At 48.1% G+C, this 26,834-nt stretch overlaps 1 protein-coding gene across 3 annotated transcripts in view; it reads right to left on the bottom strand.

The window, feature by feature from the left end:
• The window catches only part of OVOL2 (ovo like zinc finger 2), a 29,145-nt gene extending 9,339 nt beyond the window's left edge, over positions 1-19,806 (bottom strand). Inside the window, exons 1-3 of one of the 3 annotated variants that reach the window (XM_043602952.1) lie at positions 19,602-19,806; positions 18,716-18,939; positions 5,671-5,860 (exon numbers count right to left, since the gene is read on the bottom strand). In XM_043602952.1, the coding sequence (XP_043458887.1) occupies positions 5,671-5,860; positions 18,716-18,939; positions 19,602-19,701 (514 nt within the window). In that variant the 5' untranslated portion in view covers positions 19,702-19,806. Of the gene's footprint in view, positions 1-5,670; positions 5,861-17,496; positions 17,672-18,715; positions 18,940-19,250; positions 19,568-19,601 lie in introns of those variants that run through there. The other 2 variants (XM_043602953.1, XM_043602954.1) reach the window with 2 other exon arrangements.
• Between the last annotated feature and the right edge of the window lie 7,028 nt (positions 19,807-26,834).

Here is a 26,834-nt window from a genome sequence, read left to right on the forward strand (position 1 = left end):
TTTGGATCCTATGTCCACCCCCACCCCCCCGCCCCTCTCTGGCCTTGTGCTCTCTCAAAAATAAACGTTAAAAAAAAAAAGTTTTAAAAAATTAGTCATGACTGGTCTAATCAGCCTATAAGCAAACATACCCTTCACTCAACTGCTGTCTGCTATACCTGTGTTAACACTGTCCACATCTTTGCTTCTGGTCTAAATACATTTACTTGTAACAGTCAATAGCAAAAATCCAACCTTCATCTCTCAAACAAGACCCGAATCTGCAGACTTCTGTTAAGATCTTTTGGAACCAGAGAGGTTGTTCACATGAACCTTAAAAATGTTTGAGGGGTGCCCGGGTTGCCCAGTCAGTCAAGCGCCAGACTTTGGCTCAGGGCATGATCTTGTGGTTCATGGGTTCGAGCCCCACGTCATTTAAAAAAAATTTTTTTTTTTAATGTTTGAGAATCCCAAATTTTTGCTCTCTTTACTGATTCATGGATTAACCCTTTTGTAAAGAGCTCAAGAGATGGCAGGGTGGCCCCTCACACCAGGACCTTGGTCTTCTCCTCCAGGTCCTGGCATGGGGATGTCCCCACAGCCAAGACTCCTTTTTCAGTTTGCTACCACCTAATTTGTCAGTAAGCCCTTTCCTCCCTCCTCATTCTGGTCCATTATTACCTGGAGGCACATCTCCAGCAGCAAATAAACCAGGGCAGGAAAAACAGGTTCAAGACATTTCCATAATTCTGTCTGTTGATCACTTTAAGACTCAAAATTAGGGGCACCATGGTGGCTCAGTCAGTTTGGCGTTTGCCTTCAGCTCAGGTCATGATCTCGCGGTTCACGAGTGCGAGCCCCGCGTTGGGCTGTGCTGATAGCTCAGAGCCTGAAGTCTGCTTCGGATTCTGTGTCTCCCTCTCTCTCTGCCCCTCCCCCACTCACACTCTGTCTCTCTCCCTCTCTCTCAAAAATAAATAAACATTAAAATTAAAAAAAGGAAAAAAAAGAGTCAAAATTAGGATTTAAAAATTTTTAAGTCATTACCTGTAGATTCGACCTTATAGTCAGGGCTGTCCAACAGAAATTAAAATGCAAGCCACTTTGTAGCCTTAAAATGTCCAGTAGCCTCATTAAAAGCGGTAAAAAGAGAACAGGTGAAATTAATTCCAACGATCCATTTCGCTTAACCCAATGTATTCAAGATATTCCCATTCCAACAGGGAATCAACATTAAAAACCGAGATGTTTTGCATTCTTATTTTGCATCAAGTCTTCAAAATCTGGTGTCGGTTTTCCACTTATCGACACGTCTCAATCAGACCAGCCACATGTGGGGGGGGGTCTCACCCGCTACATGTGGCCTGGGGCTGCTGTGCTTTTTACCTTCTAGATGCCCCCCTCCCAGAGAAGAAACCATGAAGCTCTTTGGGAAGGCCCTGGGTGGAAGGCATTATTATTCACCAATGTCAGCAATTTTCAGCCCCTCCCGGGGTCACTAGAAATTTCACGTTTGAGGATCAAGGGACAGAGGAGCTCAAGAGTTGGAGACACAGGCCATCTTCTTTCTTGCTCACCGTGGGCATCTTGGCACCATTGAACACACACACACAGACTCCTCTGCGACCTGCTAAACCCCAGGCTGCAGTGTGCAGTTTCTGCCAGGCCCAGGTGTCCCTTTATCTCACCTTCCTGCAGAGCAAGCAGGCTTCCAGAAACCGAAACAGGGCAAGGCCGGTGAGGCCCCGGTCTTGGGGAGAAAATTGGGGACAGCAGCAGGAGGCAAAGGGGACTTACGGGAAATAGAGGACCATGAACTTCGGCACCAACTGGTCTGGTTCCCAATTCCACCATCCATGGTTATCTGACCTCCCTGAACCTGGTCTCCTCATCTATTAAGTGGGGCTAACTGACTCCTTGGGGTTGTATGAAGTAATAGATAAATGCTGAGGGCCCAGCATGAAGGAAAGTGGCTACTTGTAGCTCGCTGCCATCTGAGGAAGCTGAGTCACCCTCTGCGGGGACTCCCAGTCTCTGCCGAGTCACCCTCCTTACTTGCGAGCCCTTTTTCTCCCTTAGAGGACATCGTCAACACCCCACCCCAAGCCCCCAGCCTACCACCAGGTCATCTCAGTTCCAGTAAGGTCAGTGGCTTCCAGCATCTCTCTGTTGGAGGAGATTTCCCAGGAGACACCAGAGACCTTCAAGGGGCTGGGGAGGAGGAGCTGCCTAGGACCTGAGGGTCCCAGGATGGACCCCCATCAAGGAGGGATGGGAGTGACAGGATAAATCCCCCAGCTTTCTTGCCCCTGGAACAATTCTGTGGTACATTCTACATGGTTCTTCAGAGGACCCCCAGTGGGGTTGAGCCCCACGTGCGCACGGTGACACCCTGCTCAATAGCTTGCTCTTATTGGCTGTCTTCCCCTCCCCACCTCCCCTCCATAACCCCTCACTATGCCCCCTGAGATCACCCCCAAAATAAACCGCTTACACCCAAATCCTTAGGTCAGGGTCTGCAACCCAAACTAAGACACTCGGCACCTGCAAGGCCCTTCCTCCCCGTCCAGTTGTGGAAATCTGGCTCATCCTTCAACGTCAGCCAAAAGACACCTCCTCTGAGAAGCCTCCCTGATGCCCTGTCAGAAACAATGCACGTGCCAGGCCTCCCCACTGGCATACCTATGCTACTTTTTCTTTTGTTTGACACCTCTTGTTTTTCTCATGTGACAGTCAGATGTCTGATTTCTCCCCAGGCTGGCTGAGCTCTCCATGAGCACAGAGGGGAGTCTAGGGCCTGTCCCACAGCAGGGTCTCAGGAAACCTCTGCCAATTATTTGAACTTTTGCTACTAATAATATTTAATATTTACTATGTGCTTACAATTATTGCCCTGAGACCTCACAATTATTATTTTAGGTTACAGTTCCCAAAATTATGCCCATTTTAGAGATGGACAAACTAAGGCCAAAAAAAAAAAAGATAAGTAATTTAGATACAGTTGCATAGTCAGCTAACTCAGATCTGTAGCTTTTAATCAGTACGTGACTGGGTGAATTTGCAAACTCTTCTCGGAGAAGCAGTCCCTGATATTTCCATTAATGGAGAGTCAACTCGGTCACAGATGAGGCCACCCCACTGGCTCACTGCTTACTCCAGTTGAAGGTACTCACAGCCAGCAACGCTCCCTGAGACTCTTCACTCTGTCTTAAAGGCCAGGGTCAGGGAGTGACCACAGCGCCCATCAGGCAAGGAGTTTCAGAAGAACAAGACCAGTTCCTCAAGGACATCCTCAGACAGAGATGGAAAGCCGAGAAACGGTCCAGAGCAACCAGGGACAGAGGACTGAGTGAGTGGCCCCCAATCTCCTCCAGCCCCTCAGGTCGGCTGTCTACGAAGCCAGATTGGTAGCTACCCGATGAGTCCACCTATAGCCTTGGGTCCTCCACCCCCTGCAGGACTCCCCACATCCTACAGAAAGCTCTGCCACCCCAGAGAACCCTCCGCCCACCCCAACCTAAGGTGCCAACCTGACCACACAGAGATCAAACTTGAATTGATTCACTGGTGCTAGGGACTAAAAAAAGAAGCCTTGTACCCAACCCGGAAGAGTACACACCATAGGATTCCATTTCTATCATCCCAAAACCAGGCCCGGTAATCAATGCTGCTATAAGTCACACAAGTGGTGCCTCGTGGAGGGAAGGCGATAGTGACAGAGGGAGGAGCAGGAATTCTGGGCACAGGGCGTATGGTAGCCCTCCTTATCCGAGGGCTCACTTTCAGTGATTTCAGCTACCCGTGGTCCACTGTGGTCCGGAAGTAGACGGTCCTCCTTCTGACATAACATCAGAAGGTCAGTAGTATCCTAACGCTACATCACAATGCCTAGGTCATTCACCTCGCTTCATCTCATCACGTAGGCATCTTATCATCTCACACATCACAAGAACGGGGAGTACAGTACAATAAGAAACTTTGAGAAAGAGAGACGACATTCACTGAACTTTTATTACAGTATATGGCTATAACTGTTCTATTTTATTACCAGTTATTGTTGTTAATCTCTTATTGTGCCTACTATATAAATTAAATATTATCGTAGGTATGTATATATAGGAAAAAGCATAGAATATATAGGGTTTGGTACCACGTGTGGTTTCAGGCATCCACTGAGGTCTTGGAACGTGTCCCCACGGATAAGGGGGTACTGCTGTATTCTGTTTCTTGGTCTGGGTGCTAGTTATATGGGTGTGTTCACTCTGTAAAAATTCCTAAACTCGTCAAACTATATGCTTATGATATGTGTGCTCTCCTGGATGCAAAAATCCACTTCACTAAAGGTTTTTTTAAAAGGAAAAGAGAAACTTTTGAGTATCCCAGCCCACTCTCTAAGGTGGGGGACACTCTTCCCAGGCCGGGCAAACAGCTCACGGCCAACAGTCTAAGAACAAAACCGTGTGATAGGAGCTATAAAAGAAATCTGAATACACAGGATCGAGGAAGGGCCCTGTGTGAGGATTGAGGAGGGAGGAGTAGACATTTTCCCATCCCACCAAGATGCCAGAGGAAACCCCAAATTCTGAAAGGGCTTGAGGATCAGGAGACTATATATAGTAAATTCTATGAGGCTATAGGGAGAATGGGTCATGACCAGGTTGGGGTTGAATGGTTAGGATGGGATGGGTTGAAATGAGATGAAATTAAAGAGGATGGAGATGGGATGGGGAGGGGTTGGGGGGCAAGGGATGGGGCAGGGAGGGGGTGGGATGGAATGGGGATGGAGACAGGACAGGTTGGGGTGGGGAGGGGTGGGGTGGGCTGGAGTGGGCCAGGATGGGATGGGACCGGACAGGAATTTGAAAATGGAACCCAGATTATAAAGAGCTTTATATGAAACCCATCAAGATGAGGAGTTGGGATTTCATCTTGCCCAGAGTTGGAGAATTTTTAGCAGGGCAGGGGCACCCTTAGCATTGTCCTCAAGGGATCCTTCTGGCCGGTGTGGAACTATGGGCCTCAAGGAGAAGCCTAGAGGCCAGATGTTTCTAAATTAAACTAACAAGATTTTACCCAGTCAGATGGGCCAGAGGAGAGGCAAATGGGCACTCCCAGGATTCTCTGTGAATTGAGCTGGTGAGGACCTAGATCCATGCTCAAGTCGGGGAACTCCGGAAGGTCCAAGGGAAGGAAAACACTTGCCCGCTTCACAGAGGAGCTGAGCGTTTCCTCCTCTTTCTGAGCTCTCAGGACCTGATTCTGAGACAGCTCACACCCCAACAAAGGAGGAAAAGACACCACCAGTGAGACCACAAGAACCCATTCTAGCAGGCAACCTGACGAGGGCTGAATGAACTATGCCCCCCCGCGTTGCACCAGACGTCACAGCCCAGAACGCTTCCAGCCAGGGATCTGTCTTAAATGGCCCCAGAACTTGGACCATCATCACATCTCTTCCAGAGGCAAACAGCCTCAGGAAAGGGGCTTGCCTGGCCCACCGCGACTCAGCCAGCTGATGGCACAACCAGGAGCTGGACCGAGATGCACTGGCCCCAGATGCCCCATCCTGCAGTCTTTCCAGAAATATGACACTGCTCCAAGCTCCCGATTTAGTTCTTTGGTGGCGAGGGAGCAGGAGCTCTGTCAGCCAGAACAGCGAAAGCAACCGCGAAGCACACGCCCCTTCCTCACCTGTGTGCGTGCGGACGTGCCTCTTCAGGTCAAAGGTGTCGTTGAAGCCCTTGCCACAGAAGGTGCACAGGTGTCTCTTCACCTGGTTGTGGCACTTGAGGTGGCGGTTGAGCATGCGCTGCAGGCGGAAGCCCTTGCCACACAGCTCACAGCTGTGAACCGCCGGGTCGCTGCATGTGCCTGTGGTGAACTGGGACAGAGAGAGTGGGGGTGAGGGCCCCGGCACAGGCGGGCACCCCCAGTGGGCTCAGCCCGGAGCCCACCTCCCCGTGTGGCCAGGCTGCGGCTCCTGACCCCTAAGAACTTCCAAGCGGGTTTTGGGGAAGGTGAAAGAGATCACTGGCTGCTCCTCCCAGCATTCATTCTCCCCTTCTTCCTGAGAACAGACTTCTTTTTTAAAAATTTTGAGAGACAAAGCACAAGCAGGCTCCCCACTGTCAGCACAAAGCCCGATGTAGGGCTCGACCTCACAAAAGAGAGATCATGAGCTGAGCCAAAATCAAGAGCCGGACACTTCACCGACTGAGCCACCCAGGTGCCCCCCACACACACAGTTCCCTTCACCTTAGAACAGACTTGTGTTCCCTGCCCCCAGCTAAGTGTCTATACTTGCCAGCCTGATAGCAAGTCATGGCCGCAGGACGAGCAGGCCAGTGAAAACTACACTCCTCTCTGGGGGAAGATGGGGCCCTCTTCCTCCTTTTCTCCTTCCTGCTGGCTACACCTCCAACTGCCCCTTTGGACCATGACAGGGAAGCCAGTGCTGAGGATGGAAGAGCAGAAAGAAGGGAGTCCAGGTCCTGATGACGTCATGGAGCCCGCCGTAGAGTCCCCAAAGACAGCCACAATCCACTCCTTCCTCCCCGTGCCTGCATGCTGCTCTACTCATCAAGAGACGGAAACCATTTCCTCTCCCCTGGGATGGAGGCAAGCTCTAGGTCTTAAGAGACTTTGCAGCTTCTATATGTTCCCTCGTGGAAGCCAGCTGCCATGTAAGACGTCCAAAGCCACCATGCTGTGAGGAAGCCCAAGCAACCGGTGGCCAGTGGCCAGTGGTCCGGTGGCGTTGGACAGCAAGGCCACTGGGAGAGGCACTGACGTGCCAGATATGAATAAAGCCTCCCTGGACCTCCCAGCCCAGCCCATGGCAGCCACCAGCTAAGTGACTCTGACCAGTGCTACCCACAGTAGAACTGCCTGGCCGTGCCCCAGCTCCTGATCCGCCAAAGTATCAACAACTAAAATGATCATTTGGGGAAGGGACTTGGTCAGGATCCCACAGCTGCATTAGCAGCAAAACAATAACCAAACCCCAGGCCCTGGGCTCCCAGTCTTGTTTCCCATGGTCCCTCAACCATGCTGGCCGCCTCTAAGGAAGAAAATTGAATCTATAATTAAGTGGTGAAAAACACCAGATCTAATATATTCATCAAAGTTTTCTTAGTTACCAAACCAGATCATTTAGAAGCTTGATCCAATTGCTCTACTACTTATAAAAGGGCCTAATAACCTTATTTTCATACAAACATCATTAGCAGGAAGACTTGGTCCTTGCCTGGCTCCACACACCTCCCTAGCCTCCAGCACCAACCACCCCCTCCCCTCCACCCAGGGTATTGCCCTCCACTGAGACCTAGCTCAACTGTTGCCTCCCTGATGTAGCTAGCTTCTCTGCAGCTTCTGCCCAAACTGGTTTCCTATACCCCTAAGGCCAAGGCCCTTAAACCCCAGCATGCACACGGATCCCCTGGGGGGCTTGTTAAAACACAGGTTCCGATTCAGGAGATGTGGTGGAGTCTCAACGCGGCATTTCTAACCAGCTCCCAGGAGATGCCACTGTGGCACAGACCATCCTTGAGACATGAGGCTAGGGTACTGGCCCTCACACAGTTCAGTACTTGATTCCACTATTTCCAGAAGGTTCCATCATGCACAGATGTTTCATCATAGTTCATCTGGTTTCCTCGACTAAATGCCTTTGCAGAAGCCAGGAAGTGTTTGTGCACATTCCTGCCCCCCACACCCCAAGCTCAGACTCAGGCCAGTGCACAGCGTGTTGATGGGCAATGGCTCACAGGTGGCAAAATACAAAGAGACTTGGGGAAGGCACAAGACCCCAGAACAGGGTTTTTCGGTCAGCCTCCTTGTCTTCTTGGAGCTTAATTTGTCTCAGCTGACACTGGAGTGCCCTCTCTGCAACAGGCCCTGTGCTCAGAGCTGGAAGCAATACGTCACCAGGATGACATCCCAAGAAGCTGCCAGTCTAGTAGGGAAGGAGATCAGTCAAAAGGCCCCTGATATCTGGGAAGCCCGAGGGCACAATGGACACCTCAGAGAGGCACCTACCCCAGACATAAACTGTGAGGGAAGGCACTTCCAGAGGAAATGAGCTCCTCAGCCAGTCAAAGATGAGGAGGAAGAGGAGGGCAATGGCAAAGAATATTCCAGAAGAGGGCAGTGGAAAAGAGAGAGACTGTGTGTGGTTCCACATGGCTAGCCTGAACCATAGAGCCGTGGTAGCAGAGCAGGGCAGTGTCCTCCTTGGGGCTCTACCTCAAAAGGCAGAGGGGCCCCTGGAAGCTACAGTGGAGGACAGCCTCGGGGGTTGGGTTGTTGACCCAGTGGGTAACCATCCTGGGCCTCCAACTCTCACGTCCCACCTCTGCCCTGCATCCCCCAAAGAGGGTTGGGCCTGGCATTTGTCCTGAGGGAGACCCAGCTGAGCCCAAGACTTTCCTATTTCTGTCACCAGGACAGGTCAGGTCTTCTCCTTGCCCAGAAGTCCCCATTTTGGTCATTTCAACCCTTGCAGGGATGTGAAAAGACTAAATATGGCCCAAGCCTTCGCAAACTGAATACCTGGAGCTCCTCGAGGCCATGTCTACGCAGGAAAAAGGCCATTGAGAGCTAGCAAGTGCCTAATAAAGCAGAACATAGACAACTGACCCAGGTAATTTGATTAGGAACGTGCAGAAAGCTAGAACTGTCTTCCTGCAGAATGTTCTTAAGGATTTGCCAACTTACAGTCCAAACCCAAACTCCTGTTTACCTTCTATTACAGTCCCAGATGAAAACCTCAAATCACTGGCATTATTTTGCTTGAAAAGAATAAAATCTTGAAAGATAGAAAGGAGATTAGTGACATTTTGAGGGAGTGCAGGGCCAATGGATCATCTGAGCAAGCTACAGAATGCCTTTTAACACAGGAGAAAACATGATAACGGGGGAGGAGACTGAGGACTAACTGCCCTCCCCCAGTCCAAGGGGGAGTTTCCTTCTGGTTTTCTTGGAACAAAATAGAAATTCTCCAAATGTGCCTCAACAAAGGCAACTTTTTCACTTCTCCACCATCATACACATCCCCATTCCACAGGATGGAAAACTGAGCCAGCACCCAGGGGTTCATTTCGGGGAATTTCCCTAAGGTGCACCCTCCAATCCCTGAAGCACTGTCTGCCACCTCTCTATACCTATGACCAATCCAGCACCCAGACATTAACAAATTCTATTTGAAGCCTTAAGAGAGCTTTGTTGAAAGGTCTAAGATGAACTAATGGCAAAAGATCATGGCTGAAGAAGCCAGCTTCTGCCAGACTGTTTCACTTCTCAGAAAGGAAGGAATATTTGTAGGATAAATTCCTACATGTGAAATTTATCCCACAGAGTGTATTTCACACATCAGGTACCCTGAAATTCCGTCTGTAACGGCAAAAGGCCAGGAAATACCTATATGTCCGTCAAGAGGGACTGTTAAAAGATGCTAGAACCATATAATCAAAACAGCTAGAGAAAGGAAAGAGCATCAGCTGCCAGACACAATGAGTGAGCCCTCTGATGTCCAGCCCAGTCAAGCCCCCAGAAGATTCCAGGCGGCTGCCATCTGACCGCAACCACAAGAGAAACCCCAGGCAAGAATGGCCCAGTCAATCCTCAGAACTCGAATTCAGAATAATAAATTAAACTACTAAATTTGGGGTAATTTGTGAAAGAGCAATGCGTAACTGGAACAGTAAGAGACGTAGCACATTCTCTCCAGAACATCAGATCTGCCACATTTCCTAATGTTCTCTCCCAGGATGGGCTGCAGGGTACAGACAACACATCTGATCCTTGGAATGACATCTCATGGGTTAGAGGGCCAGCAATCCCTCCCCAGGTCACACGTCAGCTCACTGGGCCATCTTTACAATGTTTACGTATGTTTTTTGTTTTTGTTTTTTTTAATGTTTATTCATTTTTGAAAGAGAGAGACAGAGAGAGACAGAGAGGGGAGGGACAGAGAGGTATACACAGAATCCAAAGCAGGCTCCAGGTTCTGAGTTGTCAGCACAGAGCCCGACACAGGTCTTGAGCTCATGAACCTCGAGATCATGACCCAAGCTGAAGTCGGACGCTTAACCCAATGAGCCACCCAGGTGCCCCGTACACAGGTTTATACCTAACACTGAACCTCCTAAAAGTTCAAAATAAGGTTAACCAGTCTTACCTTGTTACTCTGCAAGTAGACCCAAACTAGTTACATCTTGGCTATCTTAGTTACAAAATAAGAGTGCAGTGAACAGACAAGAAATGCTGAGTATCAAATAAAAACCTAGACTGGCTGTCAGCTATTTGCGGGATGTCATTTAATATCCCTGGGCCACAATTTCCCACGTGTAAAAATGATAAAATGGCAGGGCACCTGGCTGGCTCAGGTGGTAGAGTGTGCAAGTCTTGATCTCGGGGCTGTGAGTTTAAGCCCCGCATTCGTGTAGAGATTTTTAAAAATGATAAAATGGTATTAGATGAGCCATCTTCAGAAGTATGAGGATCTGAGAGCACAGTTCTGTTCCTTTTTCTTAAGTTCAAGCCCTGATCCACCACTTACAGTCTGTGGGACGTAGGCAGGTAACTCCCCCTCTCTAAGCCTTAATTTCATCACCCGTAAAATGTGGACAATAACTATATTTGCCTCTCAGGATTATTAAGGAATCAAATAAGAAAAGCTACTTAAAAAGGACCTGATGGTCAATAACTTATCACTCTTATAGACCAGTTCCAAAGTTCTGGGATCCTAAGTAAAAGGTAATTGGTCAAAATCCCTTGATTCTCCATTGGCCTTGTGAATTTTCCCTCTGATTGGGAAAAAGAAGAGAAGTGACCTTCAACGTGAGCTGCCAACTCCCAGTCCTTCCGCCACGACTCTGAAATCCAAAAAGCTCTGAAAACCAACATTCTCACATATCTCGTGTTAGCAGTAAAACTGGACCTGAGCAGACATGAAGCCGTGCAGACTTGATCCCGTTGGGGGTCAATATTCATGTGTTTTGATATGGAAATCACTAACGTGTTTAATTATAGGCTACTGCTCCAGACGTACCAGGGTGGCATATGCACCATGCCACGTTCTGGAAAAGCTTGACAGTCTCACCCTTAATCAAAAAGCAACACTTTGCAAAAGGCTTACTAATGAAATGGGGAAGCTACCGTGGACAGTGGGAGAGGACATCAATCTGGACATTAATTCAGGGCAAGAAAGATGAAGAGAGACTGAGTGGTTCTCCAACCCCATGGCTGGGCGCTTTCTTGCTTGCTGTCCTGTTTTCTGCAGGACCTTGGCTTTCATTTTAAAAAACACACAAGGTTCCCCTCTAGTTCTTCTTAAAAAAAAAAAAAAAAAAAAAAAAAAAAAGTCTTTGCAGTAAAAACAAACTGATCATTGTATCAGGGCTGTGGAAAACTTCAGGAGTGTCGGGGGAGGTAAGGACTTAGGCTGGCCCCCGACCAACTTGAAAGCTGGCTAAGGTCACTTACCTGTCAAACTTCTAAACCAAAAAAAAAAAAAAAAATGAAATGAAAATCCTTTATTGTCTGTTGATGCTTCCACCAGACAAGTCTATTAAAGTATTAATGGTCCTATTTCCTGTGGGAGAGTACTGCGTCCAGGCCACCTTGTGGGGGCTGTTTGGACAAGACTTCCAACTGACACATTTGCTATGCTTCAGCATTAACACATGCTAAGCACAGAGCGCCTGGCTGCCTCAGTTGGTAGAGCACGGGACTCCTCATTTTGGGGTGGTGAGTTCAAGCCCCATGTTGGGCATACAGATTACTCAAGAAACAAAACAAAACATGCTAAGCATATTGCCCAATTCCTTTGGGACAAAAGACTCCCTCCTGGTCCCTGTACCATTTCTTTAGGCTTCACCGCTCTGCTATATTGGTAGAATGGAGAACCTTCTCAAATGCGGAGATAATGAAGAGTATCCTTAGAATCCAGAAAAAACTGAGGTTCCAAGAGATCTAACCTGCTCTTGGTCACCTGACTTATCGGTGCGCACACTGAGATTCTGGATGTGGCCTGTTGTCTGCAAAACTTGTGCCTACACTTCACCTGGACAGGCCCACGGGTCTGGGCATGATGTGGGGGAAAGGGAGGGGATGAATCCTATTGTTTGTCTCCTATCACAGCTTCCTGTCAGACCATCAATGCTAATGGCTGTGGTGTCAAAGATACCTCCTAAAATGCAATACAGCAACCCTAAAAAAACAAGGATCCTCAGGTTGAGCTTTGCTACTAAAAACTGTGATAAATTCAATGAACACACCTCCCGCCCCCCTCCCCCCAGGGCTTTACCTTTCTTTCCGTGCAAATGAGGGGACTGGACCACACAAGCTTTAAAGTTCCCTGTAGTGGATCCTACGGATGGACACTCTTCTCAGCAGCTATTTCTACTTTTTCTGGTGCGCCTTCCCATACTGGAGGCTAAAAAGCTACAAACTGCATTTCCCAGACACCTTTACAGTTACAGGTTCTAGATGTGACTGGGGTTCCGCCAATGACCCACACTATCAAGAGGTTTGAATTTGGGCCTGAGTTAACTGGACAGAGGCAGGCACATGGCAATCACTCTATACTCTACATCAGTCGGTAGCCAGAAGGTGGACCTCCCTTGGTGGCCCAGTTCTGCAGTGTGGCTCTGGGAGTTCAATCCTGGTATTTTAGCCCATTTACTACCCTATCATTAACCATTCCCAGCTGAAGCTAACTACAGTGGATTCTGTTGTCTGCAGCTAAACCCACTTCACCTATGTTCAAATTAAAAGCTGGTGCAATTAACACTTACATGGTTCCCCCATTCCTTTTCCCCCTTTTAATTAATCTGGCCTTTTTCGAGCATCTAGTCCAGATATTTCCCCAGATTTACAGTTTCTTCTCGCCTATTTTCCTCCAAGTGTTGTCATTTACATCTAGGGACTGTTGATTCCTTCTTCCCTGCCTGTACTTCTGTCCTATGTTGACCTATGTCCTCCTATGAGTCAGGCATTACTGTACCAGGTGCTGGGGATTCAAGAAGCCCAGGAGGAATGTTCCTTGCCTTTGGTGGGTCTAGAGTCAAGAAGAGGAGCCTGGTCAGCCAAATGTAAGGGACACGGTCAGTGAGTTACAATAGGGGTGGGGTGAGGGGCATCCAATTCTGTCTTATAACAGACAATAGGTAAGGAGTTAGGGACAGAGCTATGTTCTCTTCCAAATATCAAATGGATGGGTTTTTTAAAACTACTGAAATCCGTGATTCACAACATATCTAAAAATAAACAAGTTGGCCATAGCTATGGAATTCTGGTGACCCAACTGGTTATCTTAAAAACTGGTAAATAAAGGGAATCTTATCTGGCCTTTCCTGAATGAACTGTCTCACTGGGAACTAAACAGCAGATGAGGTGAAGTGTATCTCTGTACAAGAATATCAACTAATAAACAAAGGACGGAATATCACAACCCCTAATAACCTACAATATTTAGACCCTGAATATCAACAACTGCTGACATCACAGAGAGACAACCAAATATTATGTGCTTTCTGGATGTTAATAGGTGCCCCCCACTGTGACAGACTATTTGGCTAAAACAAACATACCTGATCAGACACCTAAAGCAGTGTTGATAGAACTTTCTGCAATGAAAGAAATGTTCTAATCTGTACTGTCCGATACAGTAGCCTCCGCTCACACCGCTCACACCTGAAATGTGGCTTGTGCAACTGAGGAACTTAATATTTAATTTTACTTAGTTTAAATTTAAATTGTCACACGTGACTTTAGCTACTACACTGGGCAGTGCAGCTGCAGAACCAACTACCCATTTTCTAAAAAAAAATTTTGGGGGTGCCTGAGTGGCTTAGTTGGTTAAGCGGTCGACTTTCGGCTCAGGTCATGATCTCACAGTCCGTGAGTTCAAGCTCCGTGTCGGGCTCTGTGCTGACAGCTCAGAGCCTGGAGCCTCCTTCAGATTCTGTGTTTCCCTCTCTGCCCCTCCCCTGCTCTCTCTCTCTCTCAAAAATAAAGAAACATTAAAAAGAATTTTTAATTAAAAAAATAAAATAAAATAAAATAATTTTTTAACGTTTATTCATTTCGGAGAGACAGAGCACGAGTGGAGAGTGGCAGAGTGAGGAAGACACAGAATCTGAAGCAGCTCCAGGCTCTGAACTGTCAGCACAGAGCCCGACGTGGGGCTCAAACCCACTAACAGCAGGATCCTGACCTGAGCTGAAGTCAGACGCTTAACCAACTGAGCCACCCAGGCACTCTACCCGATTACCTATTTAGAAAAAATCTAGGAGACCGAGGAGCATTAGCCTTTGTGGTGATGCATTCCTCAAAATCCAGATTGTTAGAAACTCTCCAAGCAAATTACTCATCTCTTCAATAATTAACTTGTAAGGAAATGGACAAGAGATGGGGGGCGGGGGGAATGTGTAAATTAAAAGAGACCTGAAAGACATGTCAGTCAATTACAATGTATAGACATTGTGTGGACCAGACTCAGCAAACTGGAAAAAAAAAAAAAAAAAGTATGAATTTATGAGACAATTAGCAATGTGAACACCATTGTTAACATGGGTGTGATCGTGTACCTTGATCTTTATCTATCACAGGCACATTCTGAGTTATTTATGGTTGAAATAATAGGATAACTGAGATTTGCTTCAAAATCACATGTCGGGTGTTAGATGGGGGCTGGATGGGCAGGACCAGCCATAGAAGAACGGTTGTTGGGGTGGGGTAACGGGCCCTATGCCTCTGAAAGTCTCCACAAATGAAAAATGATGAGAAAAAAAAAAGGAAAAAGACTACTGCACCTTCACATATCTGGCACTACTTGAAGACTCAGACTACAGAGCCAGGTAAAAGACCAAAAATACTTTAGAAGGAATTCTACACTCAGTTCCTTTTGAAGTATCCTTGGAAGAGGCCAAAGGAAGGGAACAGAAGGGGAAAAGGAGGAGATTCATTTGCTATTCTATACTTGCACCTGGGTCCCACCACCCACTGAGACAGGAAGGAAAAACATCAGTCAATTGACTGATTTCACTTCAGAGTTACTTAGTTTCTGATAAACCTTCAAAGGAAGGGCAATGGTGATCAGGGTGTCTGGGGGTCTCTGCTCCACAGCTAGATTCCTGCAAATGGGCCCAGGACAAAAGAGACTTAAAGCCACCTAGACCTGTCACGACCGCCTTCTCAGATGCACATGATCTACCCCCCACCCCCCCCCCACCCCCGAATCTGTTTGGAAAATTACTGAATCCTCAGCAGTAAAGAGACGATTTTGCAAACAGCACTGAGGCACACAGAAGGCAGACAGGCTGGGAAGAGCCATTTTCCTAACCAGCACCTAGGACTCCTTTCCAGATCTACTCACAAGCACAACCAGATTGGCAAATCCCTAGTCCCCACTGGAGACAACAAAATACTGGACGTTAACGAAATCTGCCATCCATCACTATTAAACTAACTTCCTACTGGCAATTTATACATGCAGAAGTGCTAGACATTCTGCAGCCCTTATTTCATCTAACTGCCACTTCTGAGAGGCTGATTCCATTGCTTTTCCATTTTACAGATGAGGGAAGTAAGACTCAGGACAGAGGGGCCCCTGGGTGGTTCAGTCAGTTGAGCATCTGACTTCAGCTCAGGTCATGATCTCATGGCTCATGAGTTAGAGCCCTGCTTCGGGGAGCCCTGCTTCTTTCTCTCTCCCTCTCTCCCTTGCTCACTTGCACCCTCTCTAATACAAAAGAAAAAAAAAAAAAGACTCGGGACAGATAATATATCTCTAAGACAGCTGGTGAGATGGAACCAACTGAGGTCTTCCTTCTCAAAACCCTTCCAGAGCCCTCCTCCGCCTGCCCAAGCGCACCCCCACCTCTTGGCTTGGCCCCTTCACCACCTCATCCTGTCCCAGTTTCTCACCTCCCACTTGCTCTCTGACCCAGCAGGTCCATTTTCTATCTTCGGGCACCATAGCTTTGAGTCCTTTACTGACTCAAGTTTTGGGTTCAGCCATACGCCCCTAAAGCCTGACTCTCCCCCCCTTCCTCACCCTCAAATCCACACCAAGAAAACTTCCCTGCTCAGAATTACATCTTTGCACATGCTTTAGCATTCCCTTTGCTGTAACAGAGTTAATAATTAGTATTTGTGTCTCCCCACCAACCCAGACAATCCCAGCTAGAGTTAAAGGGCACCTAACACATTCCCCTCTTTACTCATTTATTTTCACCACTCTATGAGGTAGGTTTCATTATTATTCCCATTTCACAGACAAGGAAACAGAGGCCCAGAAAGATTAGCAACTTGCCTAAAGTCACACAGGTAAGAAGTGACAAAACCAGAGCCTGGGGGCTTAACTGTTTCGGTCAAATGATTGTAGAACACCAAGCTGGGAACATTTTTATCTCCTGGCTGCCTAGCACACAGCAGGCACTCCAAAAAATTAGATGGGATGTTGCCTCTCTCCACAGGGCACTGGCTCAAACCTGCCCCTCCTCTACTCCTCTGAGCCAGCTGCTTAGTGAGTGTCTTGAAGTTATTCAAACTCAATCATTATGCTTCATGCATGGGCCTCATTCTTGAGTGGTATTTCTTTTCTTCTAGTTAAGAAACTAATTTTTTTTATATTTATTTTAGAGAGAGAGAGCCCACCAGCAGGGGAGAGGAGCAGAGAAAGAGAAAGAGAGAGAAAGAGAGAGAGAGAGAGAGAGAGAGAGAGAGAGAGAGAATCTTAAGCAGGTTCCATGCTCAGCGTGGAGCCCGAGGAGGGGCTCGATCCCATGACCCTAGGATCATGACCTGAACCAAAATCAAGAGGATGCTCAACCAACTGAGCCACCAGACGCTTGGAGAACCTAATTCTTAAGAGTCCAGCATATTTTTCACAGAACTAGAGAATTACCCAATATGCTAAGTCACGGGCAATTTGGACAGTCATTTAAAAACGGCCAATACCACAGATGATAATTCTGGAGGCTTGGAGCATCTTAACACCAAGATATCTCCTATTTTCGGACGGAAGCTGAAAGGGAAAAGGAATCTAAGCATCCTCAGTAAACAAATAAAACTTCTCCGGAAGCTATGCTAAGGTTGAGGAGCAAACTCACCACCCCGCAGCCCTTGGGGCGGTTTGTAGGCAAGATCACAGAAATAAGATTGTGGTTTATTTATTCCTTTAATCCAGGGCTACGATGGCACTGTTTACCTGAGACAAGAGAGAGCTCCTAAAATGCTGGTTAAGGGACTAGACCTTTCTCCCCTGCCACTTTCTTCCCAGGGTAATCTGGGAAATTGGGGGACAGAGGGGCAAACGGACCACAGTCAATCCCAAAACAACGTTGCAATTGTCCTTCCAGCCCGGTGATAAATATGCAAGTGGGACACTTAGTAGAATTTCCTGGAGGGCAGAGCTACCAGCCTCAGGCAAACTGTCCCCTCCCACTTAACCCCATCTGGCCCAGAAAAGCCTCAGGCCAGCTGACTTTGAACCTCAGCAGCACCACTTACCAGCGAGCAGCACGCGGCACCGCAGTAACCTTTAAAGAGGTCTTTTCCCGAGGATTCCAGCTCCAGCCTCTAGCCTCAATTCAAAACCAAATGCACCCTAGCCCGCCCCCAAGCTAAACCCCAGGAACCAGGAACATGCATAGGGAGGGATGGCCTCGCCCAGGAAAAGTAACCTAGTGTCACCCAATCCACAGCGAACACTGGAGTTCCCCCTCCCCATACCCCCATCCCGCCCCCCCCCCCCCCCCGAGGCTGGGCTGCAGGACCGCCCTGGAGCGCTCCAGAATTATCGCCCACTAAGAGGGCCTGGAGCCCGCAGAGTACCACCAAGCTCGGAAATGGGGTCATGTGATTCCTAAAACACCACTCCCTGGCTCCAGCTGACTGAGTCAGTGGAATGGGATTCCTTAATCTTGGGGGTAGCGGATACATTTGAGCAGGCGATCATGGAAGTTCTACCCAGAAAAGCCAGATGGGTGTCCTGATAAGATGTCGCCTACAATTCTAGAAGACTAGGGGGAGGGGGTTGCTGAAGGATGGTAAGGGAGGGTAACAAACACTCCAACCCACTGGGGGCGGGGCACTGAGGCAATTTTCAGGTGAACTCCTTTATCTATCAGTTTAATTAAAGAAGACTGGAGAGGTATGACAAATTTAAAGTGCCCAGCACAGGCCTGGAGTCTAACGGGCACTCCATAATTGTCACTGGGAATAGCTGTTATTGCGAGAGGGCCACTGTGTGCCAAAGTGCCGCCTCGGTCTCCAGAACGCAAGCAAGTGTGTGGAACTCAGAATTCACATAGCGCTAGGAAATGCGCCCCAGAGAACGCAATTGCTGAGAGCCTGGGTCCCTCCTTTCTGAACCCGGGAACCCCGACGGCCTGGTGATTCTTCAGGCCCCGCACACACACTGGGCTGCTGGAGGGAGGAAGCTGGGCCTGGGTCTTTTAAGCAGTTCCAGAGGCCACCCCGGCAGACTGTGCCGGCTCCAAGGCTCAGCGGCGCGGGCCGCTGGCTACCCAGCAGGCGGGAGGACGCGCTGAGCCGCCCTGGCCGAGACCCAGAGGCAGGTGCAGGAACGGCGCGGCGGGCGCGCTCGGTGCCGGGGTGCACCGGTGCCCGGGTGCGCGGGCGGGAGCTGCAGGGAGGGGCGCGGGTTCCCGGAGCCCGACGCCAGGGCGTGGTGCAGGTGGCGGCGGGGGCAGAGTCGACACCATACCTTGATTTTCGACCTAGCGACTGGGCGCTGCATCGCCGCCAGGTGTCCACCCGGGCCCTCTGCGTCGCCAGGCTCGGGGATTTCGCGCTCGGGGGCGCGCGGGGACGAGCTGCTCTCGGCGCCTCCAGGCTCCCCCGCGCTGCTGCTGCCGCCGCTGCTGCTGCTACTGCCGCCGTCGCTGCGGCAGTCCTCGGGGGGGTCGTGGAGCAGACGGCCCAGGCCCACTGCGGAGGGAGGGGCGGCGCCCCGACACAGACACGCGGCGTCAGGCCCGGGAGTCCGCGGCAGTTTGACCTGCGGGCGGTGCCGCCGCCCCGCCCTGGACCTGGGCACCAGGCCAAGTGGGCAACACGCGGGGGTGGGCGAGAGAGTCCCCGGCTCGGCCTCCCGAGCGAGCACGGGGTTGGAGGGGGGGGCGGCTCCTCGGTCCCATTCCCGCGCCCACAAGGAACCGAGGGCCTTGGGCGGCTGGGGACACTACGCGCCAAGTTGCCTCTCCCTGGGATGAGGGGATAGGGGTCTGACTTCAACCTACCTAGCCCGAGGGGCTGACGGATCCTGGGGCGACTCTATGAGGGCATGGGACCGAGAGGAGCCCCTACTGGCCTTCAGTCTCCCCTCCTGGGCCACCTCGTCCCGCGCTGCAGCCAACGGTCCCGCCGCCGGGCAATTACAGGCGCCCATTAGGAGGAAGGGGGCGCAGGGCGTCGCGGGTTCCCCAGCCTCTCCCTCTCCGTCTTCACGCGCCTCAAGGACCTCCCCCCGCCTCGAAAGAGGGGGCATGGGGTGGGCAGTCCGGCCCCTGCGGTGAGCTGAGGGGACCCAGACACCCCTGCCCCCACCCCGGGAGTCCCGCGCCCAGGCCCGGCCCCCGCGCGGCGCTCACCTGGGATGTAGGTGTCTGCCCTTTCCTCATCCGGGAGCTCATCCCAGCTGCGGACAGAGACCCCCGGGCTCCTCCTCTTCACCAGGAAGACTTTGGGCATGGTGTGGCCCCCTCCCCGGCCGGCGGCCCCCTTCCTGCCGGCTGCTCCCCGATAGGGGCTGCGGCAGTGACTCGGTCCCCGGCTCCCGGCGGCCAGAGCCCACCTTCCCGCCTAGCCTGCCCTCTCCCTCCGCCCCCCGCCGCGCCGCGGCCCAGGCCTCTCCCCCGCACGCCCGGCGACTCCCAGCCTCCGGGCTCGGCGACACCTATGCCTTAAATCGCGGGTGAGACCACGCCGGGGAAAAAGTTTCATAAGGTGGAATAGAAGAGACACCAGGAAACTTGGGAGTGAGCATGCGCCCTGCAACATAACGGTGTCAACAAGCTCGCTACCTGTCCGACCGGTTCCGGCGGCCGGGGCTGCCTGTTCCAGCCCTTCCTTAGGCATGAATGTTTGCAAAAGAATTTAACGTCTGATTCTTCCCCCCCTCCCCTTTTTAAAAAGGGAAGAACGTTTTTTGATCAGCCTCTCGCCCCATTCCCCATCACGAGCACCTCAGGGCAAACTCTTAGAGGTTAACCCCCAGGTCCGCTTCCCGGGGCGTCCATCCTAAGAGCTGGAGCTTCCTGCGAGTTGCACACACCACAACCATCCCCCGCCCCCGGGTGGATTTGTCTCCGACAAGCAAGCAAGAAAATGGCTCAGTTCCTCCGGACTTTGTGGATGGTTTCCGCGGCTAGTTGAAATCCCGGCGGGCGGAAGGGGGAGGCGGCAGGGAGATTACCCAGGGCTCTGTTCTGGTAAAGAGGGCGACTTGGGGACTCAAGATCCCCATCATTTACAACAGCCCGCCCCCCCCCCCCAAATAAGCACAGTAATAATATGACTTAAAGCTCGGCAGCTTTAGAACACGTCGTTATTACTGATCTGTGCCACACAATCTGGGGAAAACAAGTCGGCTTGCTCTGCTAAAGCAGCTTCCATCCCAAGACCTACCACCCCAAGAGCCTCATCAACCCAAATAAACACACAATGGAAACAAAAGCCGAGCGCCTGTTATGCAAACGCAGCTCCGAAACAAATCTCTTATCCTTGCCCACTCCCATTACAGTCTTCGCCTAACTGCCCGCTCCCCGAAATCAGAGGCTGGGAAATACCTTTCCCAGTAAACGAAGACGGGCTGCTACTGGGGAGGTGGCTGGAGAGCTTTGTATTTATTTTTGGTTTTGGTTTTTCCTCTCGGGCTTTATTCGCGGAGGGGGAGTTGGGAGAGAAGGGAGAGGAGTTGGTAAGAGAAAGATGCCAAGTTTCTAAGACCAGCAGTGCCGGCGTTTGGGGCGCGCGCTGTCCCTCTCACGGCCCCTGCTCGGGTGCGCCCGGGGACGCGCAGCACTGCCTCCACCGCTGCGGTGGGCGCACCCCTCCTGTGGGTGAGCAGACTCGTGCGGGCTCGGGGGCTGCCGGGGCGCGTCTCGCCAGGAGCTCCCTGGCGCCCGCAGCTCGCCCATCCGCCAGACTCACCTGTCTGTAACCCGACCCGCTGCGCGCCCGGCCCACAGGGCCGAGGAATCGACACAGCGGTTTTCCCCGTCCTCTTCCGCCCTGGAATGGCCCTTGGGGACACAGCAGCCTGGTAACGGATTTCTCGGCTCGGCTGGAGTACTCTTTCCGCGCACGGAGAGGGGGCGCAGCTCTCCTGGGTCTGCGAAGGGAAGAGAAGCGCCATGCCTCGGGGTCTGCCCTCAAGAGGTCACCCTGTCTTGGCTCAAGCCTGTCTGGACTCCAGATTTTCTGAGAACAATCAACGAAGAATGAAAAAGACTTTGATCCGGTTAAGCCGGGTGTGGAGAAGGAAGACATTTCTATAGCGGCACAAGGAAACGAGGCTTCTTTTTAGTCTTTAAGGCTGATGGCGCAGCTTCTGGGAGACTCTGAGGATGTATTTTACCTACCAACAAACTGAAGATTTTCGGAAAGAAGGAGCTTGGTGGAATGAAAGTAAAATAAAGTAAAACTGTGAAATCACAGAATCACCTCCCATCTCAATAAAAATCTTTAGAACTTCCCTTCGTTCAAAATTCCTGATTTCATGAAAAAGTCAGCCAGCCCCATTAACAGATTTTTTTTCTCTTATTGGATTTCAAATCAATGAGTGCCTGAACCACTTTGTCCTTTATCTGAAAAGGCTGTAGAATGACAGACTAATAAGGCTAGAAACCTCGAGAAGCAGTGCAAGGTTTGGGGGATTCGGAATAAAAAATAAGAATAAAGTACACTTGCATTCAAAGATTGTTGGAGGCGCACTTGCTGGTTGGTTTCGGGGGGGGGGGATTCTAATGTGTTATCTTTCTCTTTTTCTTGATCGGACTTAGGGGTTTATCAATAGTACTAACATTTTGGAGCAGTCCGTTTTGCTTTTGTTGACTCTTCTTTATTTTAAGGTTAGTTTTCTAAGTAGCTTTCTACGGAGCTGATAAAGCAAGCATCCCCCCAACATAGGATAAGAAATAAACTCAATTCTTTAAAAATCTCAAAGCTAGGCGTTGAAAGAGACAGAAGCAGTGATTCGGCCCACTCCCCGCCCCCACCGCTCCACTGGCTGGGGGAGGGGGGTGGCTGTGCGTAGTGTCCTTAGTAGGTTTGTATCCAGCCCTGCTTGAATACTTAGCAGTGCTGGGAGCTCACTTTTTCAAAAAGCAGGCTATTCTCTGGTTAGACGACGATGCTGTTGGAATGCTTTCCTTCTGCTTAATGGAAAGTCTGTTTCCTTGTACTTTCACCTCCCCTCTGCACTATGCACTCTGCCCTCTAAAGCTGCGGAGACTAGTTCTGTGCCCCCTCCCCCTGGTAGTTCTTCAAATGCAAGAAAACAAGCATGAGTGTTCTCACTTAAGACTTCCTTTCTACAGTAATATGTAGTCAGGTTGAAAATAGACAGGTACAGACCTGTTCAGTGGCATCCTGAGAGCATGAGGAGAGGTTAGGATGTTGGGGAAATATTCCTAAAAAAAAAAAAAAAAAATTTTTTTTAAACTTTTTGTTGAAGAATAACATAGTGTTAGAAAAAAAGTGCACAAATCATAAGTACACAGCTTGATACATTTTTACAAACTGAATTCACCTGTGGAGCCAGCACCCCAGGACAAGACCAAGCTGTCTGCTCTGATCACTCCATTTCACACTAGACCAGCTTTTTTGTGGGCACAAGACAGAAAAAAAGAAATATAAGATAGGAAATCTATAATTGCTTTATAGAATTATAAAGGAAAAAGCAAAACAATCACCATTTATAGTCAGTATGATTATCTATGTGGAGAACGGAAGAAATTCAGATAAATGATTGGAATTAATAAGAGTTTAGGAAGGTTGTTTTATAGGAAATCTTTGTGTGTCAGTTGCATTTCTAAATGTCAATAGCATTTAGAAAAATTAAAAATCTAATGAAAAAAATGACCTACAACTGAAACACAAAGTGCCTTGAAATAAAATTTTTTTAATATTGTGGAAGATCTTTGTGGGTAATATTAGAAAAATTTTGATTGGAACACATTAATCAATGGAAAGATTTTTCACAGTAATAGACTAGGAGACTCCGAATGAAAAAGAGGTTAAAAACCCCTAAATTCATCTGTAGACTGAATACAGTTCTTAAATGTACCTGAAAAAAAATATCCTTTTGTGAGATCTGACAAATTTATTCTAAAGTATATATGAAAGAATAACTAAAACATTATTGTGAAGGCAAGGTGTGTGGATTCACTCTATCAGATATCATTAGTAATTGTGTGGCACTGGTACACGGAGACCACTAGTACAGAGGAGAGAGCCCTGAAACAGACCCACACGCATGTGGACTTTGATTTATGACAGAAGGCATCACAGCTCAGTGGGGAAAGATGTGCTATTCAAATATGGAATGGGAATGACTGGTAATCCATTTGGGGAAAAATAAGGAAAACTGAGTAATGCACACACATATCATCAATTTCCAGTGGGTTAAACCTTTAAAAGTGTATGTGTATGTATATGCATAGATAGGAGAATATCTTTATGACCATAAGATAGGGCAGAATTTTATTTATTTATTTATGTTTATTTGTGTGTTTGCTATTTATTTATCTTATTGAAGTATAGTTGACACACAATGGAGCGGAATTTCTTAAGGGACAAAAAATAAACCATACAAGAACATATTTGATAAACCCGACTGCAGAAAAATTAAGAATGACTTTATCAAAAGACCCGGTAAGGGGAATGATAAACTAAATCACACATTGTGAGAACTTTTGGAACATATTTCTCTTATAAATGATTAGAATCTAGGCTATGTAAAGAACTCAAATGTCAGAAGTAACATAAGTTTTAAAAACGACAAAAGACATGAACAGGCATTTCCCAGAAGAGAAAACGTGAATGGCCCATCAACATATAAAAAGATGCTCAGTCTCATTAGTAAACAGGAAAATGCAAATTAAAATGACAATGAAATACTACTTCATGTTTACCAGACTGGCAAAATTAAAAGGTTTGACAATACTACTAAGTGTTGCTTTAGATATAGAACAATAAGACTGTTTATGCATTGCTAATAGGTATATAGATTCATTCAAACATTTTGGGAAAGTTTGACTTTATCTGGTAAAATTAAACATACACATATTCAATGAACCAGAAATTCCATTCCAATTTTTATTTTTTCATTTTAAATTTATTTTTAATTGTTAAAAAAATTTTTTAAGTAATCTCTACACTCATCGTGGGCCTCAAAATTCCCAACCCCAAGATCAAGAGACACATGTTCTATGCACTGAGCCAGCCAGGTGCCCCCCCCCGCCCTCTGCCCCCCCAACCAAGGTTTTAAATGTAGAAAAAGTCTTGCACTTTTGCACCAAGAATCACAGACAAGAATATTCATAGTAATGTCATTCATCATATTCAAAAATATAAAAACCTGAACACGACTAGAATGTACATCAATAACTGATGTTTTGTGATAAAATGCATCTAGTGGAAATGAATGGCCCACAGCCACACATATTAACAAAGGTAAATCTCAAAAACATATTGTTGAATGAAAAAAAGCAATTTACAGAAGAATTGTAATATGATTCAAATGATTATTAAAAATTAATCAAAGTAAACAATATCTTGCTTAGGAATACAAACCCACATGTTAAAACCATTAAACACCAACCAACCATCTGGAAGAATCTCTAGAGAGTTACGCTAAATTAAAAAAAGCAATCCCAAGGTAATGTATTATCTGATTCCATTCATATAACATTCTTGAAATGAGAAAATCATGAAAATGGGGATAAGATTAGTGGTCGTCAGGAGGTGATTTCTAAAAGGGCAACGAAGGACGCTTGTAGTGATGGAAGTGTTCAGGATCTGTGGTAGATGATACCCAAGCTTACACATGTGATAAAGTTGTATGGAACTAAACACACACACGCGCGCACACACACACACACACACACACGAGTACAAGTAAAACTGGATCTGAGAAAGACCTGTGGATTGTCTCAATTTCAATATCCTGCTAGTGATACTGTGCCCTAGTTCTATAAAATTTATGCCTGGGGGAAACTGAATGAAAGGTACACAATTGCATGTAAATCTACATGATCTCAATGTAAAAAGTTCAATTTCAAAACAATCAAAAGTTATGAAGAGAGGGGCACCTGGGTGACTCGGTTAAGTGGTCGACTTCGGCTCAGGTCATGATCTCATGGTTTGTGAGTTCGAGCCCCATCGGGCTCTGTGCTGACAGCTCAGAATCTGGAGCCTACTTCGGATTCTGTGTCTCCCTCTCTCTCTGCCCCTCCCCTGCTCACGCTCTTTCTCTCTCTGTCTCAAAAATAAATAAGCTTTTTTAAAAAAATTTTTTTAGTGTTTATTTTTGAGAGAGAGAGAGCACACGCGAGCAAGTGAGCATGGGTGGGGAGGGGCAGAGAGAGAGAGGGATACACAGAATCCGAAGCAGGATCCAGGTTCTGAGCTGTCAGCACAGAGTCGGATGTGGGGGTCGAACCCACAAACCGTGATATCATGACCTGAGCTGAAGTCAGATGCTTATCCAATTGAGCCATCCAGGCGCCCCAAAAATAAATAAACTTTTTAAAAAATTTGCGAAGACAGTAGATCTTAAAAATTATCATAAGGGAAAAAATTATAATTATGTGTGGGGATGAATGTTAACTGAACTTATTGTGGTGGTCATTTTGCAATATGTACATGTATCAAGTCATTACATTATATACCTGAAACTAATAACTGTCACATGTCAATTATATCTCAACTTAAACACTAGGCAAAGCAAGAAAATGATACAAAAGTCAGAATAGTTGTAATCACCTGGAATGGGTAGGGAGGGACAAACCGGGGCAGGGATTCCAAGGTACTAATAATGCTGTATTTCTTAACCTGGAGGATAAGAATAATTGTTATTATTTAACCATGTACCCGTATTATAATCACTTTTGTCTGTGTGATATATTTCACAATAATTTTTAAAAGAGAAAACCAGGGGTGCCTGTCTGGCTCAGTCAGTAGAGCATGCAACTCTCAATCTCAGGGTCGTGAGTTCAAGCCCCACGTTGGGCGTGGAGCCTACTTTAAAAATAAATAAATAAAAATAAAAGAAAAAACCAATTAACTTGTGGAGTGGACATGCACCATGCATGAGGAAACCCGTTATTCATCTTAATTTTGGGGTAGTTTTATGTTATGAGTCTCTCTTCCTCACAAGGGAGCCAGAAAATAGTTTTCCCAGACTCCCTTGCTATATACGGTGCAAGAAGGTGACCCAGGTTCTACAACTAGGATACACGCACAGACTCCATTTAGGAAGGAGGCCCTGGTCAGGTCCTGGTAGCCGTGTCCTGTGCTCAGGGAGGGTGGTAGGCCGAAGTGCCCTGGGCCAGAGATGGCAGCGACAGAGCTACTGGAGAAGCCAGGAACTACAGTTTGAGCACCATTTCCGGCTTCTTCCTTATGAGACTGACTCTATGGTTCCCCTGGAGGTTCCGCGAACCGCCTAACATCCTTTAATGAATTGCTTTTCTGATTCAACTAGCTACAATGGGTTCTGTTGCCACATCTTGGCTCATCTATTCTGCAATTGGCATTGTCCTGCAGACAGCATTAAGATCTTCAGTTGTTGTCTTTATCAAGGACAAGATTATGGTGCC

Source organism: Prionailurus bengalensis, chromosome A3, assembly GCF_016509475.1.
Source record: "Prionailurus bengalensis isolate Pbe53 chromosome A3, Fcat_Pben_1.1_paternal_pri, whole genome shotgun sequence".
Classification (NCBI taxonomy): domain Eukaryota; kingdom Metazoa; phylum Chordata; class Mammalia; order Carnivora; family Felidae; genus Prionailurus; species Prionailurus bengalensis.